This window comes from Haliotis cracherodii, unplaced genomic scaffold (genome assembly GCF_022045235.1).
Source record: "Haliotis cracherodii isolate W230 unplaced genomic scaffold, xgHalCrac1.p SCAF_6, whole genome shotgun sequence".
Lineage (NCBI taxonomy): Eukaryota > Metazoa > Mollusca > Gastropoda > Lepetellida > Haliotidae > Haliotis > Haliotis cracherodii.
The window spans coordinates 27,203,775-27,222,903 of NW_027266319.1; the positions used below are offsets into that span (position 1 = coordinate 27,203,775).

General features: G+C 42.2%; 2 protein-coding genes across 5 annotated transcripts in view; one reads left to right on the forward strand and one right to left on the reverse strand.

Annotated features, from left to right (window-relative positions):
- Window positions 1–12,884, forward strand: part of LOC139446179 (fibulin-1-like) — a 53,681-nt gene extending 40,797 nt beyond the window's left edge. For 2 of the 4 annotated variants that reach the window (XM_071227483.1, XM_071227485.1), the window contains 2 exons: window positions 6,149–6,408; window positions 7,618–12,882. In XM_071227483.1, coding sequence (XP_071083584.1) covers window positions 6,149–6,408; window positions 7,618–7,763 — 406 coding nt within the window. In that variant the 3' untranslated portion in view covers window positions 7,764–12,882. Of the gene's footprint in view, window positions 1–2,971; window positions 4,824–6,148; window positions 6,409–7,617 lie in introns of those variants that run through there. The other 2 variants (XM_071227486.1, XM_071227484.1) reach the window with 2 other exon arrangements.
- Window positions 12,885–14,135: 1,251 nt separating this feature from the next.
- Window positions 14,136–19,129, reverse strand: LOC139446337 (3-hydroxyacyl-CoA dehydrogenase type-2-like). Its single transcript, XM_071227681.1, has 5 exons — window positions 19,070–19,129; window positions 17,539–17,703; window positions 15,832–15,996; window positions 15,079–15,316; window positions 14,136–14,441 (listed from the first exon to the last, which is right to left on the reverse strand). The coding sequence occupies exons 1-5, from the start codon at window positions 19,127–19,129 to the stop codon at window positions 14,251–14,253; spliced, it is 819 nt and encodes a 272-aa protein (XP_071083782.1). The 3' UTR covers window positions 14,136–14,250.

Consider the following 19,129-nt stretch of genomic DNA (forward strand, 5'->3'; position numbering starts at 1 on the left):
TATTCCAATTTTGCGTGGATCAATGCTCATGATGCCATTCACTGGATTGTCTGGTCCAGACTCGATTATTTACAGACAGCCATCATATAGCTGGAATATTGCTGAGTGCAGCGTTAAACAACAAACAAACAAACAAACAAACAAACGTAATGTACACAAACTTCAGGAATTGTTTGAGAAGTTATACAAAATTGACTAGTTGACTGAAGCGCCCTGAAAATAACTTTAATGTCCACTGAAGTTTTATACATGACTGCGCCAGCAGCAAAGCATGATTTAGTAGGTAGGAGGCAAAGCCTCTCGTAGTTATTGTTTTCCAGTTCACTTGGCCAGGAAGACCAGGTGAGCGTATGTCGTTGCAAGTTGTCTGTCGGTGTCAACCATGAACATTTTAGACTTCTTCTCCAAAAAGTCTTGATGGATTGTGTGTGGATGTTTGTTATTATAAGTGGTTTCAAGTTTGTTCAAGGCATCAAAAATATTTACAATATGGCTGTCAAGATCCATTCATGATTAAGAACTTGGTGAGTGTGATGATCACCTTGTGGAGTACCAAGTTTGTTGAAATCAAATATGGATGCCTTTGGCCATATTGAAAAAAAACAAAAACGAGTCATCCGTCGTAAACATCTTGTCCTCATAAACCACTGGACCAATGAAGCTGAAAGTTCACATGCTTGTTCTCAGCAATAATGACACCTGAGATTGGAATTTGATTTTCAATATGGCCACCACATGAGGCCATATTGAAAATGCTATTTATGGCCATTACTCTGTCATTTCTGTTCAGAATGGGGGGCACGGGTGGCCCAGTCGTCTAACGCGCCGCGATTCGCTGTTCAAAGTTGCATCCTTTTAGCACGCCAGAAACCTATGATTGTGGGTTCGAATCCCGGTTTCCCCAATTATGTTTCTAGGTTTGTCAGCACAACACCTGTGCTTGTGGGTTTCACCGAAGTGGTCTGAGACCTACATCACTTCGGGCTTTCCTCCCACATCAAGCTGACACACCGTAATATAACTGGAATACTGTTAAAAGCTAACCCAACTCACTCACTCACTCACTGTTCAGAATGCAATGAAATATTGTACATGTGTAGTTGCTGAGACTATATAATATCTATTTATGATCTCTGGTAGTTAGTAGTGGGGTTCAACATATATATTCTGTTCCTTGAGATATTTTGAATTTTGACCTTAATCTGACCTTTGCACTTCGACCATACTAAAAGCTGAAACTTCTTGTGACCATTACTCAGCCATTTTGTGTCAAAATATAATGACGTTTGGTATATATGTAGTTTGTAGTGGGGCTCAACAAACAGGTTGTGATTTGGGGGATGTTTAATTTTTTTACCTTTGTTTGACCATTGCTGTTTGGACCATGCTCTTCTATTCTTTCAAAAGGCATTTCCTTGAGCTGTAAACATCGTCTTCTCATGAACCCATGAATCGATGAAGCTGAAACTTAGATGCTTGTTCCCACCATTGATGATGACATCAGAATTTGTTCAGGAGGTTTGGATATGATTTTCAATATGGACGGACCAGGAGCTTCAGCCATTTCTGCTCACAATGTGCTGTAATGCTCAAAATGCAGTTCATAAACATCTCTGAATTTGCCAGACTCAGGAAACCTTGGCATGTATTGTTCTCCTGATGGTGACTTATTTTGTTCAAAACATTAGAATTGTTCTTTTTTTGTGAAACAATTGGAAAACTTGTATGGCATCAAAAACATTACTCTGTATATATGTTTGTGAGGTTCAGAGTTCAAACTTTGTGTAAGTAAATTTAACTGTTGTCTATTGCAACAATGTTCTTAAATATTTTATTGTAAACATTCATTCCTACACATTTGCAGAAACACTGGATAGTTAGTTACTTGTTTCATATTTGTTGAAAATACTTTTGTCCGCAGTATTAATACAGAAGTAGTTGTATAGCAATGCTGAAAGCAACTTTTTCAAGTGGTTTCCTTAAACTTGTCGACATTTTTAACCGTTGACAACATATCCAGGTGAGCTACAGTGCTGTGTCCCAAACATGATAAATAATTTTTGTACTTGAAATGTTTTCTGTATAGATCTATAATATAATGTTATTAGAGGGCCCCTGGCCTTGAAACTCTGAATAAATCTTTGAAACTTAAAAGTCTCTCGCTGCAACATCGAAAAACATAGTCTGTGTCACTGAATGCAGATTCACGCCAAAAGCCAGGATAATCCCAGACAGAGGAGGACCCAGGATTTTGAAAAGGGGCTGGAGGTGGGAATGGGGTGTGTACTTAATACCTAAGTCACACAGTGACTTGGCCGAGGGTGCAGTAAACATATAAGGTAACTAATGTTATATTTGGGATAACACTTTCTTAGTAAAGTACAGATTCTAGTACTTTTTGGGTTGAGTCCCGTCCGGGACTCAACCCAAAAAGTACTAGAATCTGTACTTTACTAAGAAAGTGTTATCCCAAATATAACATTAGTTACATATGACCACTTTCTAAATGGCATTGTGTATTCATAGCTTTCGGCCATGGGAGCCGTGCCAATTTACACTTGTCAGGGGGGTACTCAAAGTACGTGATCTAGACTACCAGTTGTCGGACTTCCATTTTTGTGGAAGCCTCGGTGGCTGAGTGGGTTAGATCGCTGACTTTGTGTGCTGGCGATTAGGTGCCTCACCCTGGCAGGTGTGGGTTCGAATCCCGGACGGGACTCAACCCAAAAAAGTACTAGAATCTGTACTTTACTAAGAAAGTGTTATCCCAAATATAACATTAGTTACATTTGACCACTTTCTAAATGGCATTGTGTATTCATAACATTTAAGGTGTCGGGGGAAGAATGACGTGCTCTCCCCTGCACCTCTCTGGATCTGATCTGCTTCTCCAGCCTGAAGTGTAATGTAGCAGCTTGCATTCCACCTATGTTGTCTAACACCCTCCATGCATACTGACATTCCCTTCCAGTTTCCGCTGCAAGAAGAGGTCAAAGACTTGCCGCCGATGTCTGGAGGGGCTCCTCTCTCTGTCCTACAACTTCCTCACCTTCCCCACCAACGTCATCATCCCCGCAGCCCTCTTCTCCATGACCGGCGCCAATGACCAGGAGAAGTTCTACGCCTGGGAACTGGCCATCGTGTCAGCTGAGCCCCGCCAGAGCGGCGTACCCAAAGCCACGGATGCATATTTCTCGCTTGAGGAAAGCTCAAACCAAGCAGTGGTCAGCCTTATTCAACGGATACAAGGTCCACAAGATGTCGTGCTTCAGCTCCGAATGAGGATCAATGACCTTACCAAGGGGTTTGAAGGTTACGCTGAATCACGTCTGCATTTGTTTATCACGGACGACAATGTGGCTTAACTTGCTGTTTATTATACTATATGAAATGATCAGTATTACTACTCCAGTGAGTGTGATGTCAGAATGAGGTTTTCAGGAATATTTGTTTGCCTTTTAGCAGAAACTTCAACATGTTATACAGGTCATTTGATCATGAGTAAACAGGTTTGTACAGAATGGGTTTATTGGGGGACATTTTAGAACATGACATATTGTTTTTTAAAGTAAAAAATATTAATTTTTTAGAAACTGTTTGAGTGAAAGTTAGATCATTTAAAACCTCTATGTGCTAGTAGTTTTGGTTTAGCTAATAAACAAGAAGTATTTTGAGGAGAGAAGGCAACTGGTGTAATAATCCATTCATCATATTCTCATGTTGAATTTCACTATATATTTGTAATCTTTGTAACCTCTGCAACTTGGCATTCTGACTCCAAAAAAATAATACAATTAATACAAAATATTTAAACAGATCTAAAGATGAGAAAAATTCAAAGCGTTTTGTGAGATGTATTTTTTTCAATGTCTAGGCAGATATTATGTCTTACTAAAAAAACTTTTAGGTGTTTTTCCCGTCTTCATGTATTGTAATGACAACTTCTTTTATGCTGATATAACTGTCCACTGAAACCATTTTCAATAACTAAAGCCTTGGTTACTGTTAAATTATTTACCAGTATTTGATTATATATGCAAGGTCAAAAGAATCCCTGGAAAAAACTGTTTTCCTCTATGATAACAAAAAGGGATTTTCAAAATATATTGTTTGAAATGTTTGAAGAATGTGTGCAGATTGTTGGCTAAAGTATCAGAGGTTAGTACAGTTGTACAACAAACATTCCCAGTACCAGCATTCCGTTGACCAGGACACCAATTGTCAGGATTTGTGTAGATGTATGGATGCTGACAGCTGTTTTCTGACACACTGCACAGCGTGGTACTGTCCCAGACTTAATGTCTGTAGTCATGTATCCTATAGGCATGACTGTTGTTGTCAGTCTTTAAGTGATATATGGTCCACACAATGAATCTTTCATTTTACGAGAATAATTTTTTTTTTCTTGGTTCAGTTATTTTTTTGGGAAGAAAATTATTATCTGTATCAGAGACCATATACCGAACCAAAAAACTATTTCAGATTTTTCTATTTTGTTTGTAAAAATTGTATCTGAATTTGATGCCAGGCTACCAATGTGGGCTTGAATCCCCAACCTTGCAGTTTACTCAGTTGTATGCATATATATAAAACTAAGTTTTCATGTTTAATTGTTTTGGTATGGGTGGAATCGACAGACCAATTAAAGAAATATACAGTCTAGACTAACATTTGCATATCATTATTCATTGTGCATGTATAGGAATCATTAATGCAATTCATCCGGTGAAAAATATTTTTGAATCAGTAAAGCACAATTTTGAACTAATTTGGGAAAATTTGATAATCATGTATCATATTCTTCAATAAACTATTTATATATTGATGCTTTGATTTTTTTAGTGAGACCAAGAATGGCGTAAAGTGTATGGAGAATGTAGGGAGTGTGGTTTTACACCTCTTGTAGAAATGTCACAGCAAATGTTTGATAGGGACACAAAAAAGGATTTCACAAATGGTACCTTTGTGAGGAACTGAACCCAGGTCTTCTTTAGGGTTAGCGGACTCTTTCACCACCAGGCTACCTGTCTAAGGATGCCACAGTTTGCTGAGAAGAGTTTTTCCCCTTTGGCTTTCCAGGATCTGCTGCTCATGGGTTCAGATCTCAGTTCATGGTAATGATCTATGACCTGCATTAGTAGGGTTTTTATTAATCTTTACAGTGACAGGCCAGAGGAAACTGAAATAAGGTGTCAATTGGCATAAAACCCAACTCATGACCTTGCCAACTCATGCATTTCAGTATTGAGTGGATTATCATGTGCTGCTATGAACTATGTTTGTGTTATGATCATACATTAGCCAAGGGAGGAATGGTCTGTGTCAGTGGATGGTGGTGGCTGACTTGTGCCGCGTTAGGTGAGTGAGTACAGGAAGACATTAGTGAATACCCCAGTGAATACCCTGGTGAATACACTTGTGACTATATTGGTGAATACATTGGTGAATGCACTGGTGACTTTATTGGTGAATACATTGTTGAATGCACTGGTGACTATATTGGGGAATACACTGGTGGTTATATTGGTGAATACACTGGTGAATGCACTGGTGACTATATTGGGGAATACACTGGTGGTTATATTGGTGAATACATTTGTGAATTCACTTGCGAAGACATCAAGGAATACTTTGGATAAGATATTGGTGAATACATTGATGACTATATTGGTGAATACATTGGTGAATACACTTGTGAATACAATGGTGAATATATTGGTCAATGCACTGTTGAATACATTGGTGAATACTTAGTTGAATGGTTTTGCATGTAAATTTGAGTAATACTTTAACTTCTCTGTTTGACAAAGCTTTGTTACCATACGCATGTTTGCAGTGACCACCTGTGTACAAGCAAGGTCAGTAAAGACATTCCGATGTAACTAACATTTCATAACAGTAACAACACTGACAACTTTCTTACTCTGCATGTACAGTGGAACACTATTCCAAAAGTTATTGTCAACAGTAATTGCTTGTAGATGTCAAAGTCTTACTATTTGTGCTTGTATCTTACAAATATCAAGTACCCTTGGGACAACTAAGTGTATGTAAAAATCTGTAAGTCAAGACATGTTAACAAAGCGCTTGAAAACAGCAGTACAAGTCCAGCTTCAAATGTCTTGTGACGGGACAGTTTTGTCTTCAGCCGCAGCGAGCTGATTGCTGATGATGGAGGCGTCGTCTGTGGTCGGTCATGTGTCCCGACCGACGTCAACTGTCATTACAACAAGACGAAGACAGTGTCATGGCAGTTCCTGGCGCTTCCCCAGGTGGAATTTGTCCACAAACCGCTCACTCTCCTCAACATCCGCACCATCGGCTACTCCATCTACCCCAACCTGGATCTGCGCATCATCGCCGGCAATGATGAAGGGCTATTCCAGACAGTGGTGGAAGGAGACCAAGGTAGCTGTCAGTGTCTTATGTACAGTAAACTACGGTTATAACGAACACGCTTATAACAAACTGACGGATATAAGGAACTTACTTTTTTGTCCAGACCGTTTGCTGTAGTTATGCTGTATATATGCAAATAATGAACCACGGCTACAACAAATTAAAACTAGTGGTCCCTTTGAGTTTGTTATAACCGTAGTTTACTGTACCTGCATGGGGTGTCATTGAGTGGACTTCAGTAGTGATATATTTGCTCAAAAGTATCACGATATATTGATTAGTAATATAGTTAATTATTCTGTTTATGTATAGATAAAATATTAGCTACATAGACCTGCAAATAATAGATTTAAATTTTAATGCTAAATATGAACCAAGCTGATTCATTCTTTTCATTGCAAATCTTGGTTGTTGTAATCTTGACCCATGAAGATCTGGGGTAGAATACGTCTTCAGCTACCCATACTTGCCGTAAAAGGAGACTATGTTTGTTGTAAGAGGCGACTAACAGGATCGGGGGTGGTCAGGCTTGCCGACTTGGTTGATGTATGTCATCGTTTCCCAATTGCATGGATCGATGCTCATGATGTCAATCACTGGATTGTCTGGTCCAGACTTGATTATTTAGACTGCAGATTATTTACATGTCATTGTCATGTCGCTGGAATATTGCATTTTAGTGGGAGACGCTAATCAAGAAACATATTTGGCTCTGTAAACTTAGTCCTGAGTGTTTATGCAGAAAATATTTGAATCTCAATGCTGCAGAGACTTTTGGTTGTCTTTGCGGCCCCTTTAAATGGTTACCCAGGGTGGTGGGGTAGCCTAGAGGTTAAAGCGTTCGGTCATCACGCCAAAGACCCGGGTTCGATTCCTGACATGTGTCCCCTGCCATGATATTGCTGTCATATTGCTAAAAGCTGCATAAAACCATACTCACTCACAAACTCACTATCCTGACGCGGCACTATATTTGTTCGAATTGTAATGAAATTTGGTATGTCCTTAGTTTTTGGTGGCACACATACATTCCTTTTTTAGCAATTTTCAAATTTTGATCTTTGTGACCATGGTGCTGTTGTACAAAGCGATCTTAGCACTAAGGTGATTTTAACTTCATACCTTTGACTTACCAGTAGACTTACGACAGTTGAGCCCTAAGGTTGTCTTGCCCTCAAATTCTCTGTTCATGCATATTTGGATCTGTACTGTTTTCAGCGTTCCTGAAACTGCTGAAGCCCCTCTTTGGTCCTTCCGAATACGAGGTGACGATGAGGCTGGAGAACCGCGACTTTTCACGAACACGTGTCATCTCGCGTCACATCACGCATGCCAAGATCTATGTGTCCGACTTCCCCCAGTGATCCTCCAGTGTGACATCACCAAGGTCAACCTCTGACACACCTCAACAAGACAACCATCGTTATTTTGATGACTGGGCTTTGTAAATAAGTTGCATGTGAACGATTCTTCTCCAGCTATTGAAAACTTGTCACAAGGTAGTCGTAAGAAGCGACTAAATGGATCGGGTGGTCCGGCTCAGTGCCTTCATATCCAAATTTCTTGGATCGTGTTGATGATGGTCCAGTCATTTACAGCCAGTGAAATAGCTAGAATAGTTCTGATTGTAGCTTTCAACAACAAACAAACATACAAACGTCACATGTTAATTAATAGATGAGTTGGTCTCCACTATTAAGGATAGGTATTTTATCTGAGTTTGGTTCTCAGAACTATACATATTATACAAGTGATATACTAATGACAAAACAGTGATATTCTGCATGCTGGATGTGTATGCCGTTGTTCATATATATTGATATTTTAGCCCCCTCTGTCTAGGCCCTGTTTGATCACTCTACAAGGTGTGGTCTGTCTAGGCCCTGTTTGATCACTCTACAAGGTGTGGTCTGTCTAGGCCCTGTTTGATCACTCTACAAGGTGTGGTGTGTCTAGGCCCTGTTTGATCACTCTACAAGGTGTGGTCTGCCTAGGGCCTGTTTGATCACTCTACAAGGTGTGGTCTGCCTAGGCCCTGTTTGATCACTCTACAAGGTGTGGTCTGTCTAGGCCCTGTTTGATCATTCTACAAGGTGTGGTCTGTCTAGGCCCTGTTTGACAACTCTACAAGGTGTGGTCTGTCTAGGCCCTGTTTGACAACTCTACAAGGTGTGGTCTGTCTAGGCCCTGTTTGATCACTCTACAAGGCGTGGCTGCCTAGGCCCTGTTTGATCACTCTATAAGGTGTGATCTGCCTAGGCCCTGTTTGATCACTCTACAAGGTGTGGTCTGTCTAGGCCCTGTTTGATCATTCTACAAGGTGTGATCTGTCTAGGCCCTGTTTGACAACTCTACAAGGTGTGGTCTGTCTAGGCCCTGTTTGACAACTCTACAAGGTGTGGTCTGTCTAGGCCCTGTTTGATCACTCTACAAGGCGTGGCTGCCTAGGCCCTGTTTGATCACTCCACAAGGCGTGGCTGCCTAGGTCCTGTTTGATCACTCTATAATGTGTGGTCTGTCTAGGCCCTGTTTGATCACACTACAAGGCATGGCTGCCTAGGCCCTGTTTGATCACTCTACAAGGCGTGGCTGCCTAGGGCCTGTTTGATCACTCTACAAGGCGTGGCTGCCTAGGGCCTGTTTGATCACTCTACAAGGCGTGGCTGCCTAGGGCCTGTTTGATCACTCTACAAGGCCCTGTTTGACAACTCTACAAGGCGTGGCTGCCTAGGCCCGGTTTGATCACTCTACAAGGCGTGGCTGCCTAGGTCCTGTTTGATCACTCTATAATGTGTGGTCTGTCTAGGCCCTGTTTGATCACACTACAAGGCATGGCTGCCTAGGCCCTGTTTGATCACTCTACAAGGCGTGGCTGCCTAGGGCCTGTTTGATCACTCTACAAGGCGTGGCTGCCTAGGGCCTGTTTGATCACTCTACAAGGCGTGGCTGCCTAGGGCCGGTTTGATCACTCTACAAGGCGTGGCTGCCTAGGTCCTGTTAGATCACTCTATAATGTGTGGTCTGTCTAGGCCCTGTTTGATCACTCTACAAGGCGTGGCTGCCTAGGCCCGGTTTGATCACTCTACAAGGCGTGGCTGTCTCGGGCATGTTTGATCACTCTACAAGGCGTGGCTGCCTAGGGCCTGTTTGATCACTCTACAAGGCGTGGTCTGCCTAGGGCCTGTTTGATCACTCTACAAGGCGTGGCTGCCTAGGTCCTGTTAGATCACTCTATAATGTGTGGTCTGTCTAGGCTCTGTTTGATCACTCTACAAGGCGTGGCTGTCTCGGGCCTGTTTGATCACTCAACAAGGCGTGGCTGCCTAGGGCCTGTTTGATCACTCTACAAGGCGTGGCTGCCTAGGGCCTGTTTGATCACTCTACAAGGCGTGGCTGTCTCGGGCCTGTTTGATCACTCTACAAGGTGTGGCTGCCTAGGCCCTCTTTGATCACTCTACAAGGCGTGGCTGTCTCGGGCCTGTTTGATCACTCTACAAGGCGTGGCTGCCTAGGGCCGGTAAATCATGGTCAACTTCTTCGGGTCACAAGATGAGATAAACATGATACTTGACAAGAAAAAAACAAACTCTTGGGTGGGTTATCCATTCGATCACGCTTGCTCAAAACATACAAATACTCACCGCCAAAAGAATATATATATATATATGCTGCCCATGATTTCAAAACAATACACGCTAATCCTGCCTGAGACAAATGATGCATCTCGAGTCATGGATCTATGCATCACATGTGATGCATTCATGAGCCTTGGTTCACACAACATAACTGTATATTTGTTTGTGCATCAAAACAATCTAATATCTCTTGAATATGAGTAATTCTTCATCTATTAACCGACGTGTATGGTATTCACGTTTCTTTTGTCGGTGAGTATATGTCAGTTATGTTGCTCAGGCAGCAGTGGGAATATTGTACGTTGTGGTTTCTTCTTTGAACATCTAGGTGAGCTATTGAGTCCATGGCTGTCTATAATGTCTTCATATGCACATTTGGTTGCACAAGATTGGGCAAGATGGGTTGTAAAATGTTGATAAAATCACACTTACAGGGAATGAACTGTTAACAATAGATCCGACACTGAGTCTGAGCATGTCATATATATATAAGCTGTAACCAGAGATGGTCACCAGGGAAACAAACAGTTTATAGTATTTAGACTCCATTCACATTTATATATTCATTATGGGTAAAAGCTTTTGAAACATTTATGAGAAGCTTTAAACCTAATTACACACGTATACTTGCCAAAATCCTTAAGGGATAGTCCACAAAGGAATTTCAATATGGCTGATAATAAAAAAATAATTTTGGTTTCTTCGCTGCAGTGGTTTCTCAGAAGTTAATGATTAGATGGCAAACGAACGACCGACAGCATGCCACGACATTGTCTAGCATCAGACTAGGTGAGCTAAAATGTCAATGAACCTTTAGCTCACCTGCACTTGTGCTAAAATATTATGGACTGCTCGTCTGCCGCCCGTTGTCATCATTGTCAGACATCAACATCTGAGATACCACAGCATGGGGGAACTGAAAGTAACAATTTGTCATTACATCTAGCTCTCTGATTGGCCAGCGGCCATCTTATAAAACCCATACTTGTCAGTAAGTCTTCTTGTACGGATGTCATTTGTTTGATGTGCCGTTACACTTGTTACATCATAACAGATCATGGTCGTACCTGAGTTACTATAGTAAAAGTCCAGTCACAGAAATATTTTTCACTGAAATTAAGCCTTTGTCACTTGTGAACTTAGTGATACATTTGTTCCTTGTGTCCCCAGAGTGGTGTATGGGTTGCTGGAGCTGAACGTTTGTGTATACCCCACAGTATACAAGACCATTCAGCTGGTAACGTCACGTACACCCTGTTCGCGTCAAAGTATTTGACCAACTTCTTATGCTTTGTTCAAGTACCTACGGATTTGAGTTCAAAACATAAAATAATTGAACTGCAAGTGATTCTGTGCCATTTGATTGGTTAACCAAGCAATTGTTTCCATAGCTCCATCCCCATTCCATCTTCCCGAGACAAGAGAGTTAACTGACTATAAAAGTCCAGTTTCCACCCTTGCCCAACTAGGCTGGTATTGTGGACATTTTGGCTGGACTAACGAGCCTATGCATAGACCAATCAAAATCGCGCACCGAAATCGAAATCCGGTTCTTAAACTGTCGTGCAGATTTCGGTCAATTGCAGGATTTGCAAAGCATGTGCACCGCCAACTTGTTGTCAGCAGTTATTTTCCAAATCTTTTCATGTTTTCAATCAAGGTGCTCACGTGATTTGATGCATTTTGCGATGTTTTATCACAATATAGATCTTGATTATCGATCAGATTGTCCTGACTGGGCGCCACCATTTTGTGTGAAGCTAACACAAGTGATACGATAGGTGGAATTTGATTGGTCCATAGGAGAGGCTCAGAAGGGTTGGTTGGTTGGTTGGTTTGTTGTTTAACGCCGCACTCAGAATATTCCAGCTATATGACAGCGGTCTGTAAATAATCGAGTCTGGACCAGACAATCCAGTGATAAATGTCATGAGCATTGATCCACGCAAATGGGATCGATGACATGCATCAACCAAGTCAGCGAGCCTGACCACCCGATCCCGTTAGTCACCTTTTATGGCAACTATGGGTTGCTGGGCTCAGAAGGGACATAACTGGTAATAGCCACTGGTGGCGCTACGATCGAGCCCAGTAATGCCATCCTAGTTCAGCAAGGGTGGAAACTGGACTTTTTAAGTCAGTTAACTCTCTTGCCTCAGGAAGATGTCCCCCTTCCCACCAACATCCACCCACAGACCATGACGGCCATCTTGAAAATGCCATGCTGGATTTATTAGTCTTCCCCACAAGTATTTGAACAATCAGGGTCAGCACCAACATGGTTGGTCACATAAACATTATTGAAAATTAGTCTTCCATTTAAACAAAACTGATATGTTTATGTCTATTTACATGTTCAGACTCAAAGATAGACTTTACACATTATTATAACAATGTAAGACTGATTGAATGAGTTCATGACTAAGTTTTCACTGTATATATTCCATGAAAAGTAATTAAATGAGACACATTTCACTCATCTTTTGTTGGTTTTCAATTACAGAATTGCCGATTGGCTTTGAATGAGATTTTGGTACGGGAGACTATATTTGTTCCTGTTCATATTTATTGCACTTTCATAGCAACATGCATACATATGTGTGTTGCTGCTAGTATTGGAATTCATGGTGAGGTGAGGTGAAATGGGGTTTAACGTCGCGTCCAAGATTATTGCACTTAGGCCTATATAGCGACGTGAATGCACGCGTGTGTGTGTGGCTGCTTGTACTAGTCTGGGCTGATGCCTATTTATAGTGTTTGCTCACTGAGATACCATGCCGCAGTTAAACATGAATAGCCCACTCAGACACAGTATACTGACTCCGAGCCGACCAGTCCTTGTTTTAGCCCCTTAATGCCAAGCGCCAGACAGGGTAACAACGAGTACCATCTTTTAACATCTTTTGGTATGACGCGGCCGGGATCGAACTCCTGACCATCCGCTCTCCGGGCGGTCTGGAATTCATGGTACTGGTGTTAACATGGGTGTGGCACACGGTATACTGACTCCAAGCTCACCAGTCCTTGTTCACCCCCTCAATGTCGAGCGCCAGGCAGGGTAACAAGTACCGTACTTTAATGTCTTTTGGTATGACAAAGCCAGAGAATTGAACCACCTGCCTTGGACCCTCAGGGCAGATACTGTATCCACTAGACCATAGAGGTGGTCCCTGTCTATGTGTATATTATTTTCTTGTAATACTGGTGTGCTATAGGTGAGGTGAAATGGGGTTTAACGTCGCGTCCAAGATTATTGCACTTATATAGCGACGTGCATGCACGTGTATGTGTGTGTGTGGCTGCTTGTACTAGGCCGGACTGATGCCGATTTATAGTGCTAGCTCACTGAGATACCATGCCGCAGTTTAACATGAATACCCCACTCAGACACAGTATACTGACTCCGAGCCGACCAGTCCTTGTTTTAGCCCCTTAATGCCGAGCGCCAGACAGGGTAACAACAAGTACAATCTTTTAACGTCTTTTTGTATGACGCGGCCCGGGATCGAACCCTAGACCTTCCGCTCTCCGGGCGGACGCTCTACCACAAGACCACGGAGGCGGTCTGGTGTGCTATAAAACATGATCCAACATTTAGAGCCATCATCAAATCTTAGTGTTTTAGAATATTGTTGAAGAACCACAACCATGTTATGGCGGAACCCAGGTGTTCCAGTCACAATGAGCACTACACTTCGCTTGGCAGAGTTGCATCCCTTAGGCCTTCCAGGATTCTATGATCTTGTTTGAACCCCCCGATTCGCCTTGATAATCTTTTCTAGGATTATCAGCTCCATGGCCATGATCATGGGTTTCACCAAGGAGTTAAATATATCTGACCTTCATCACCAGAAGTCTGTATCATTTGTTTGTTGTTTGATGCCGCACTCAGCAATATTCCATCTAAATGATGGCAGCATCACCACAAGTAGTGGATCCTAGCACTGTTAAGGGACACAACTCAGCACAGTGCCTGATGTTGTTCTTGTCAAATGTTGAGACAAACAATTTTAAGAGATTATTGTATAACTTAGTAAGGTATCAACAAGGTAAAAACAAAACATAAAAAATATAATCTGTACATCATAGTTTTAATCAATAAATCGAGCACACCTGATTCTATGGCACTACATGGTCCCACGCCATGATTCCTGGACACATACACACACATACAATCATCATGATAATTTGTTCAAGTCTGAACGAGTCTAGATATTCATGGCATCATTCTGAGAGCTCCATCAACACGTATAACTTCTCCGTTCAACAGAGGGTTCTCCACAATGGACTGGGCCAGGTGGGCGTATTCATCTGGGTCCCCGAGCCGACTTGGGAATGGTATGGTGCTGGCAAGGTGGCTCCTCACTTTCTCTGGCAGACCAGCCAGCAGAGGGGTGTCGAATAAACCTGGAAAAATATTCATATACATTTGTGAGTCTTTGATGAGTTTCTGTTTGGCAAAAAATCATAAATAGTAAAATAAACTTGGAAAAATATTCATATACATTTGTGAGTCTTTGATGAGTTTCTGTTTGGCAAAAATTCATAAATAGTAGAATAAAACTGGAAAAATATTCATATACATTTGTGAGTCTTTGATGAGTTTCTGTTTGGCAAAAATTCATAAATAGTAAAATAAACTTGGAAAAATATTCATATACATTTGTGAGTCTTTGATGAGTTTCTGTATGGCAAAAATTCATAAATAGTAAAATAAACTTGGAAAAATATTCATATACATTTGTGAGTCTTTGATGAGTTTCTGTATGGCAAAAATTCATAAATTGTAGAATAAACCTGGAAAAATATTTAAGTACATTTGTGAGTCTTTGATGAGTATCTGTTCGGCAAAAATTCATAAATAGTAGAATAAACCTGGAAAAATATTCATATACATTTATAGAGATTATATTGACAGTAAAGAGTTACGCACCAACAGAAATACCTAAGGCGGACTTTCATCCATACCATCCCAGTACGTCAGTTCTACTTCTCTATATAAACGTGTCTGTGAAAGGAGAAGCCAGACACTGCCAATACCTACCTGGCGCTATGGTACAGATACGGATCCCCCTTCTGGCCAGATCTCGGGCAATAGGGAGGGTCATGCCAACGATGGCCCCTTTACTTGCTGCGTATGCCACCTGCCCCCTCTGGCCGTCGAAGGCTGCAACGCTGGCGGTGTTGATGATGACGCCGCGCTGGTTGTCGGTGTTCGGCTCATTCTTGTCAATCAGCCCCACGGCTAGACGGATCACGTTGAAGGTTCCTGTAGCGTTCACCTGGGGCAAGGAGTCAGAATGAGTGCAGGCTGTCTATATGGATGACAACCCTTGAAGTTAGATGTCTTCTGACTTACAGAATGCTTGTATGATATACATTTTGGTGGCAGCACAGAGCTAATAAATCAGATCAAGTTAAGCAATGTTGGACAGGGTGAGTATGAATCAGTGAATTTTATTTTACTCTGCAGTCTGAAACAAACCCACAACATCTACTTGACTCCCCTTGTTGTGCTCCGAGCTGGACAAACCAGTGAGTGACAACATGAGCATCAAAGGGGTAAATTCCAGGTATATTACTGTGTATATTCACACATTGTACCCATGTCGGGAATCGAACCCGGGTCTTCGGTGTGACCAGCAAATGCTATAACCAGTAGGCTACCCTAGGGTCAGGTAATAAGGAGACAGGTATCCAGGTAGTATATTTGGAGTCGTCCCAGCCCTAGTCTCTATACATAACGGGCTTGAGGCACTGGGAATCTTATTTAGACACAGGAGGAACTCTGAGCTACCTCCAGCACTCTCTTGAAGTCGTCCAGATCATGCGGTGTCTGTGACTTGAAGTTGTATGTCTGGAAGGCCACGCCGATGCCAGCACAGTTGACTGCAACATTCAACCCCCCAAACTTGCTCTGGGCAACACTGAGAGCATTCTTCACATCAGCTTCTGATGTTACCTGGAAAACATAAACTACACGCTAAAAAGTAGAGCTGGCTAAAAAAGTTGATAATTGTCATTATCGTCGATGGGAAGAAATATTAATGATTATCGATGTAAAAATTGTGTCATCGATAATATCTTACCATTGCTTACCGGAACAATTGTGATGAAATAAAGTTTTAATTTACCAAACAGACTTGTTATTATCAATCATGTCAATTGCCAAAAACGGAAAGTGAGTGAGTGAGTTTGGTTTTAAGCCGCTTTTAGCAATATTCCAGCAATATCACGGCGGGGGACACCAGAAATGGGCTTCACACATTGTACCCATGTCGGGAATCGAACCCGGGTCTTCGGCGTGACGAGCAAACGCTTTAACCACTAGGCTACCTGACTGCCCCAAAAACGGAAAGCAACTGTTTTTGTTGTAACTTTAATATCCACAGAGTAATCAATCCATGCACTCACCAGTGGCATGAAGTGTGTTGATTTCTTTCGGACTTTTAAAAAAATATTTGCTTAAAGTTACTTCTCCAATATTTATTGATAATTGATCTATACTTAGTTAGCGATTATCGATCTCTATGATCTGTATCGATAGCCAGCCCTACTAAATACAAAGTGCATCAATAGTTGAACTAACCAAAGAAGGTGACATAAGCAGAGCTCCAGATAAGCTGCGTATCTGCGTAAAATACGCATAAAAAATGCAGAAATATGCAGTAAAATAAAATCCAAGCGTATCAAATATGCACGGACATTACAGATTCGCTACAAAAATAAAACTTGTGCGTATCATCAAAATATTGTGAAGTAACTCGATTAGCAAATCAGCAACTTATTTTGAAATTATAAACGGACATTCCGTCAACCTTGCCAAACTCCACGATGACAGTTACATCATGATCATTTGCCATCGCACTTTCTTGTGGAAGTTTTGTGGTAGTTTTGAGTCCTATAAAGCTCTCGAACCAACACGACACCAGTTTGCAGGGACTAGAGGAATAGCGTTTTTAAATATTTAACTTAAATACCCACATGTGTTAACACTAGTGGGTAACAGAAATTTGAATACCCAGATAGAACTACTGATACCCAATGATTTTAAAATGCATTGGTAAAATACCAACAACAACAAAAGCTTATCTGGAGCTCTGCATAAGATATCCATTGAAGGATCAGCTAAGAATATGAAGGACATGCTATCTTCCACACAAATAAAAACACATTTTGACAGAATAATTTTGATGTATTACTTCATGTCACCACAATCGCTAGTTGTGTTGTAGATTATCTTTAAACAAATCAGGACCATCACTACGAGGCCCATGACTGATCAGCTAATAACCAATTATGGTTTTCAACTCATTAACGTGATACAACTGTTACAAACAACAATTCATAAATCTTTCTCATATAATTTGTAAAGTCAAAAGTCTTTAATAAATTGATCTTTAAAGGCTACAGAGTAATAACTGACTAAATCGATATATAAATATATAGAAAACCACTGTCGTTATGAGTTACAAAATGACATGAGAAAATCATGACAACATACATTTGTTGGAGCAAACACACAGTTGCCTCCGAGGTTCTTGGCTACTTCCTCTCCATTGGACGAAGGCAGGTCGCACAGCACTACCCTGGCACCCTGCCTCACGAACCTCTCCACCGTGGCACGCCCGAGGCCTGATGCTCCACCCGTCACCAGCCCTACAAGACCCTGTATACACAACACAGGCCATTAACATCATGCTACACCGTGGCACGCCCGAGGCCTGACACTCCACCCGTCACCAGCCCTACAAGACCCTGTATACACAACACAGGCCATTAACATCATGCTACACTGTGGCACGCCCGAGGCCTGAAACTCCACCCGTCACCAGCCCTACAAGACCCTGTATACACAACACAGGCCATTAACATCATGCTACACTGTGGCATGCCTGAGGCCTGATGCTCCACCCGTCACCAGCCCTACAAGACCCTGTATACACAACTCAGGCCATTAACATCATGCTACACTGTGGCACGCCCGAGACCTGTTGTCCACCCGTCACCAGCCCTACAAGACCCTGTATACACAACACAGGCCATTAACATCATGCTACACCGTGGCACGCCCGAGGCCTGACACTCCACCCGTCACCAGCCCTACAACACCCTGTATACAAAACACAGGCCATTAACATCATGCTACACTGTGGCACGCCCGATGCCTGATGCTCCACCCGTCACCAGCCCTACAAGACCCTGCATACACAACACAGGCCATTAACATCTTACAATGTGGCATGCCCGAGACCTGTTGTCCACCCGTCACCAGCCCTACAAGACCCTGCATACACAACACAGGCCATTAACATCCTACACTGTGGCATGCCCGAGGCCTGATGCTCCACCCGTCACCAGCCCTACAAGACCCTGTATACACAACACAGGCCATTAACATCCTACACTGTGGCACGCCCGAGGCCTGACACTCCACCCGTCACCAGCCCTACAACACCCTGTATACAAAACACAGGCCATTAACATCATGCTACACTGTGGCACGCCCGATGCCTGATGCTCCACCCGTCACCAGCCCTACAAGACCCTGCATACACAATACAGGCCATTAACATCCTACACTGTGGCACACCCGAGACCTGTTGTCCACCCGTCACCAGCCCTACAAGACCCTGCATACACAACACAGGCCATTAACATCCTACACTGTGGCACGCCCAAGACCTGTTGTCCACCCGTCACCAGCCCTACAAGACCCTGTATACACAACACAGGCCATTAACATCGAATGCTGTGTCACACCACTGAACCCAGCTCTACATGACTCTGCATACACATTATCAATAATTGATTGTGAGTACCTATCCATGTATCTAGCCACGCTTTCCGGCATGATATCACATAATCAACCAAATCTCTGAGCCAGACCACCCATTCATTAATTGGCTTTCTCAGAATTCTGACCTGGAATGCGAACTGGGGCATCTAACATGACAGCAATGCTCTGCTTTTGTCACTACCAGATGTAAAGTTGTTCATTTTACTATTAAAGATGTTGAATCAACATGGCCTACCATATTCAGTGATAGAACGTAGTTGTCAAGCTTTACTCTGTCATAAGGAGGTTCCTTCAT

Bases quoted from the DNA above. Each gene is read 5' to 3' on its own strand.
- LOC139446337 (XM_071227681.1), bottom strand. From the start codon at position 19,129: ATGAAGGAACCTCCTTATGACAGAGTAAAGCTTGACAACTACGTTCTA. The intron at 17,704-19,069 runs GTAGGCCATGTT...TTGTGTATACAG, and splicing joins ACGTTCTATCACTGAATATG to GGTCTTGTAGGGCTGGTGAC. The intron at 15,997-17,538 runs GTATGTTGTCAT...TATGTTTTCCAG, and splicing joins GTGTGTTTGCTCCAACAAAT to GTAACATCAGAAGCTGATGT.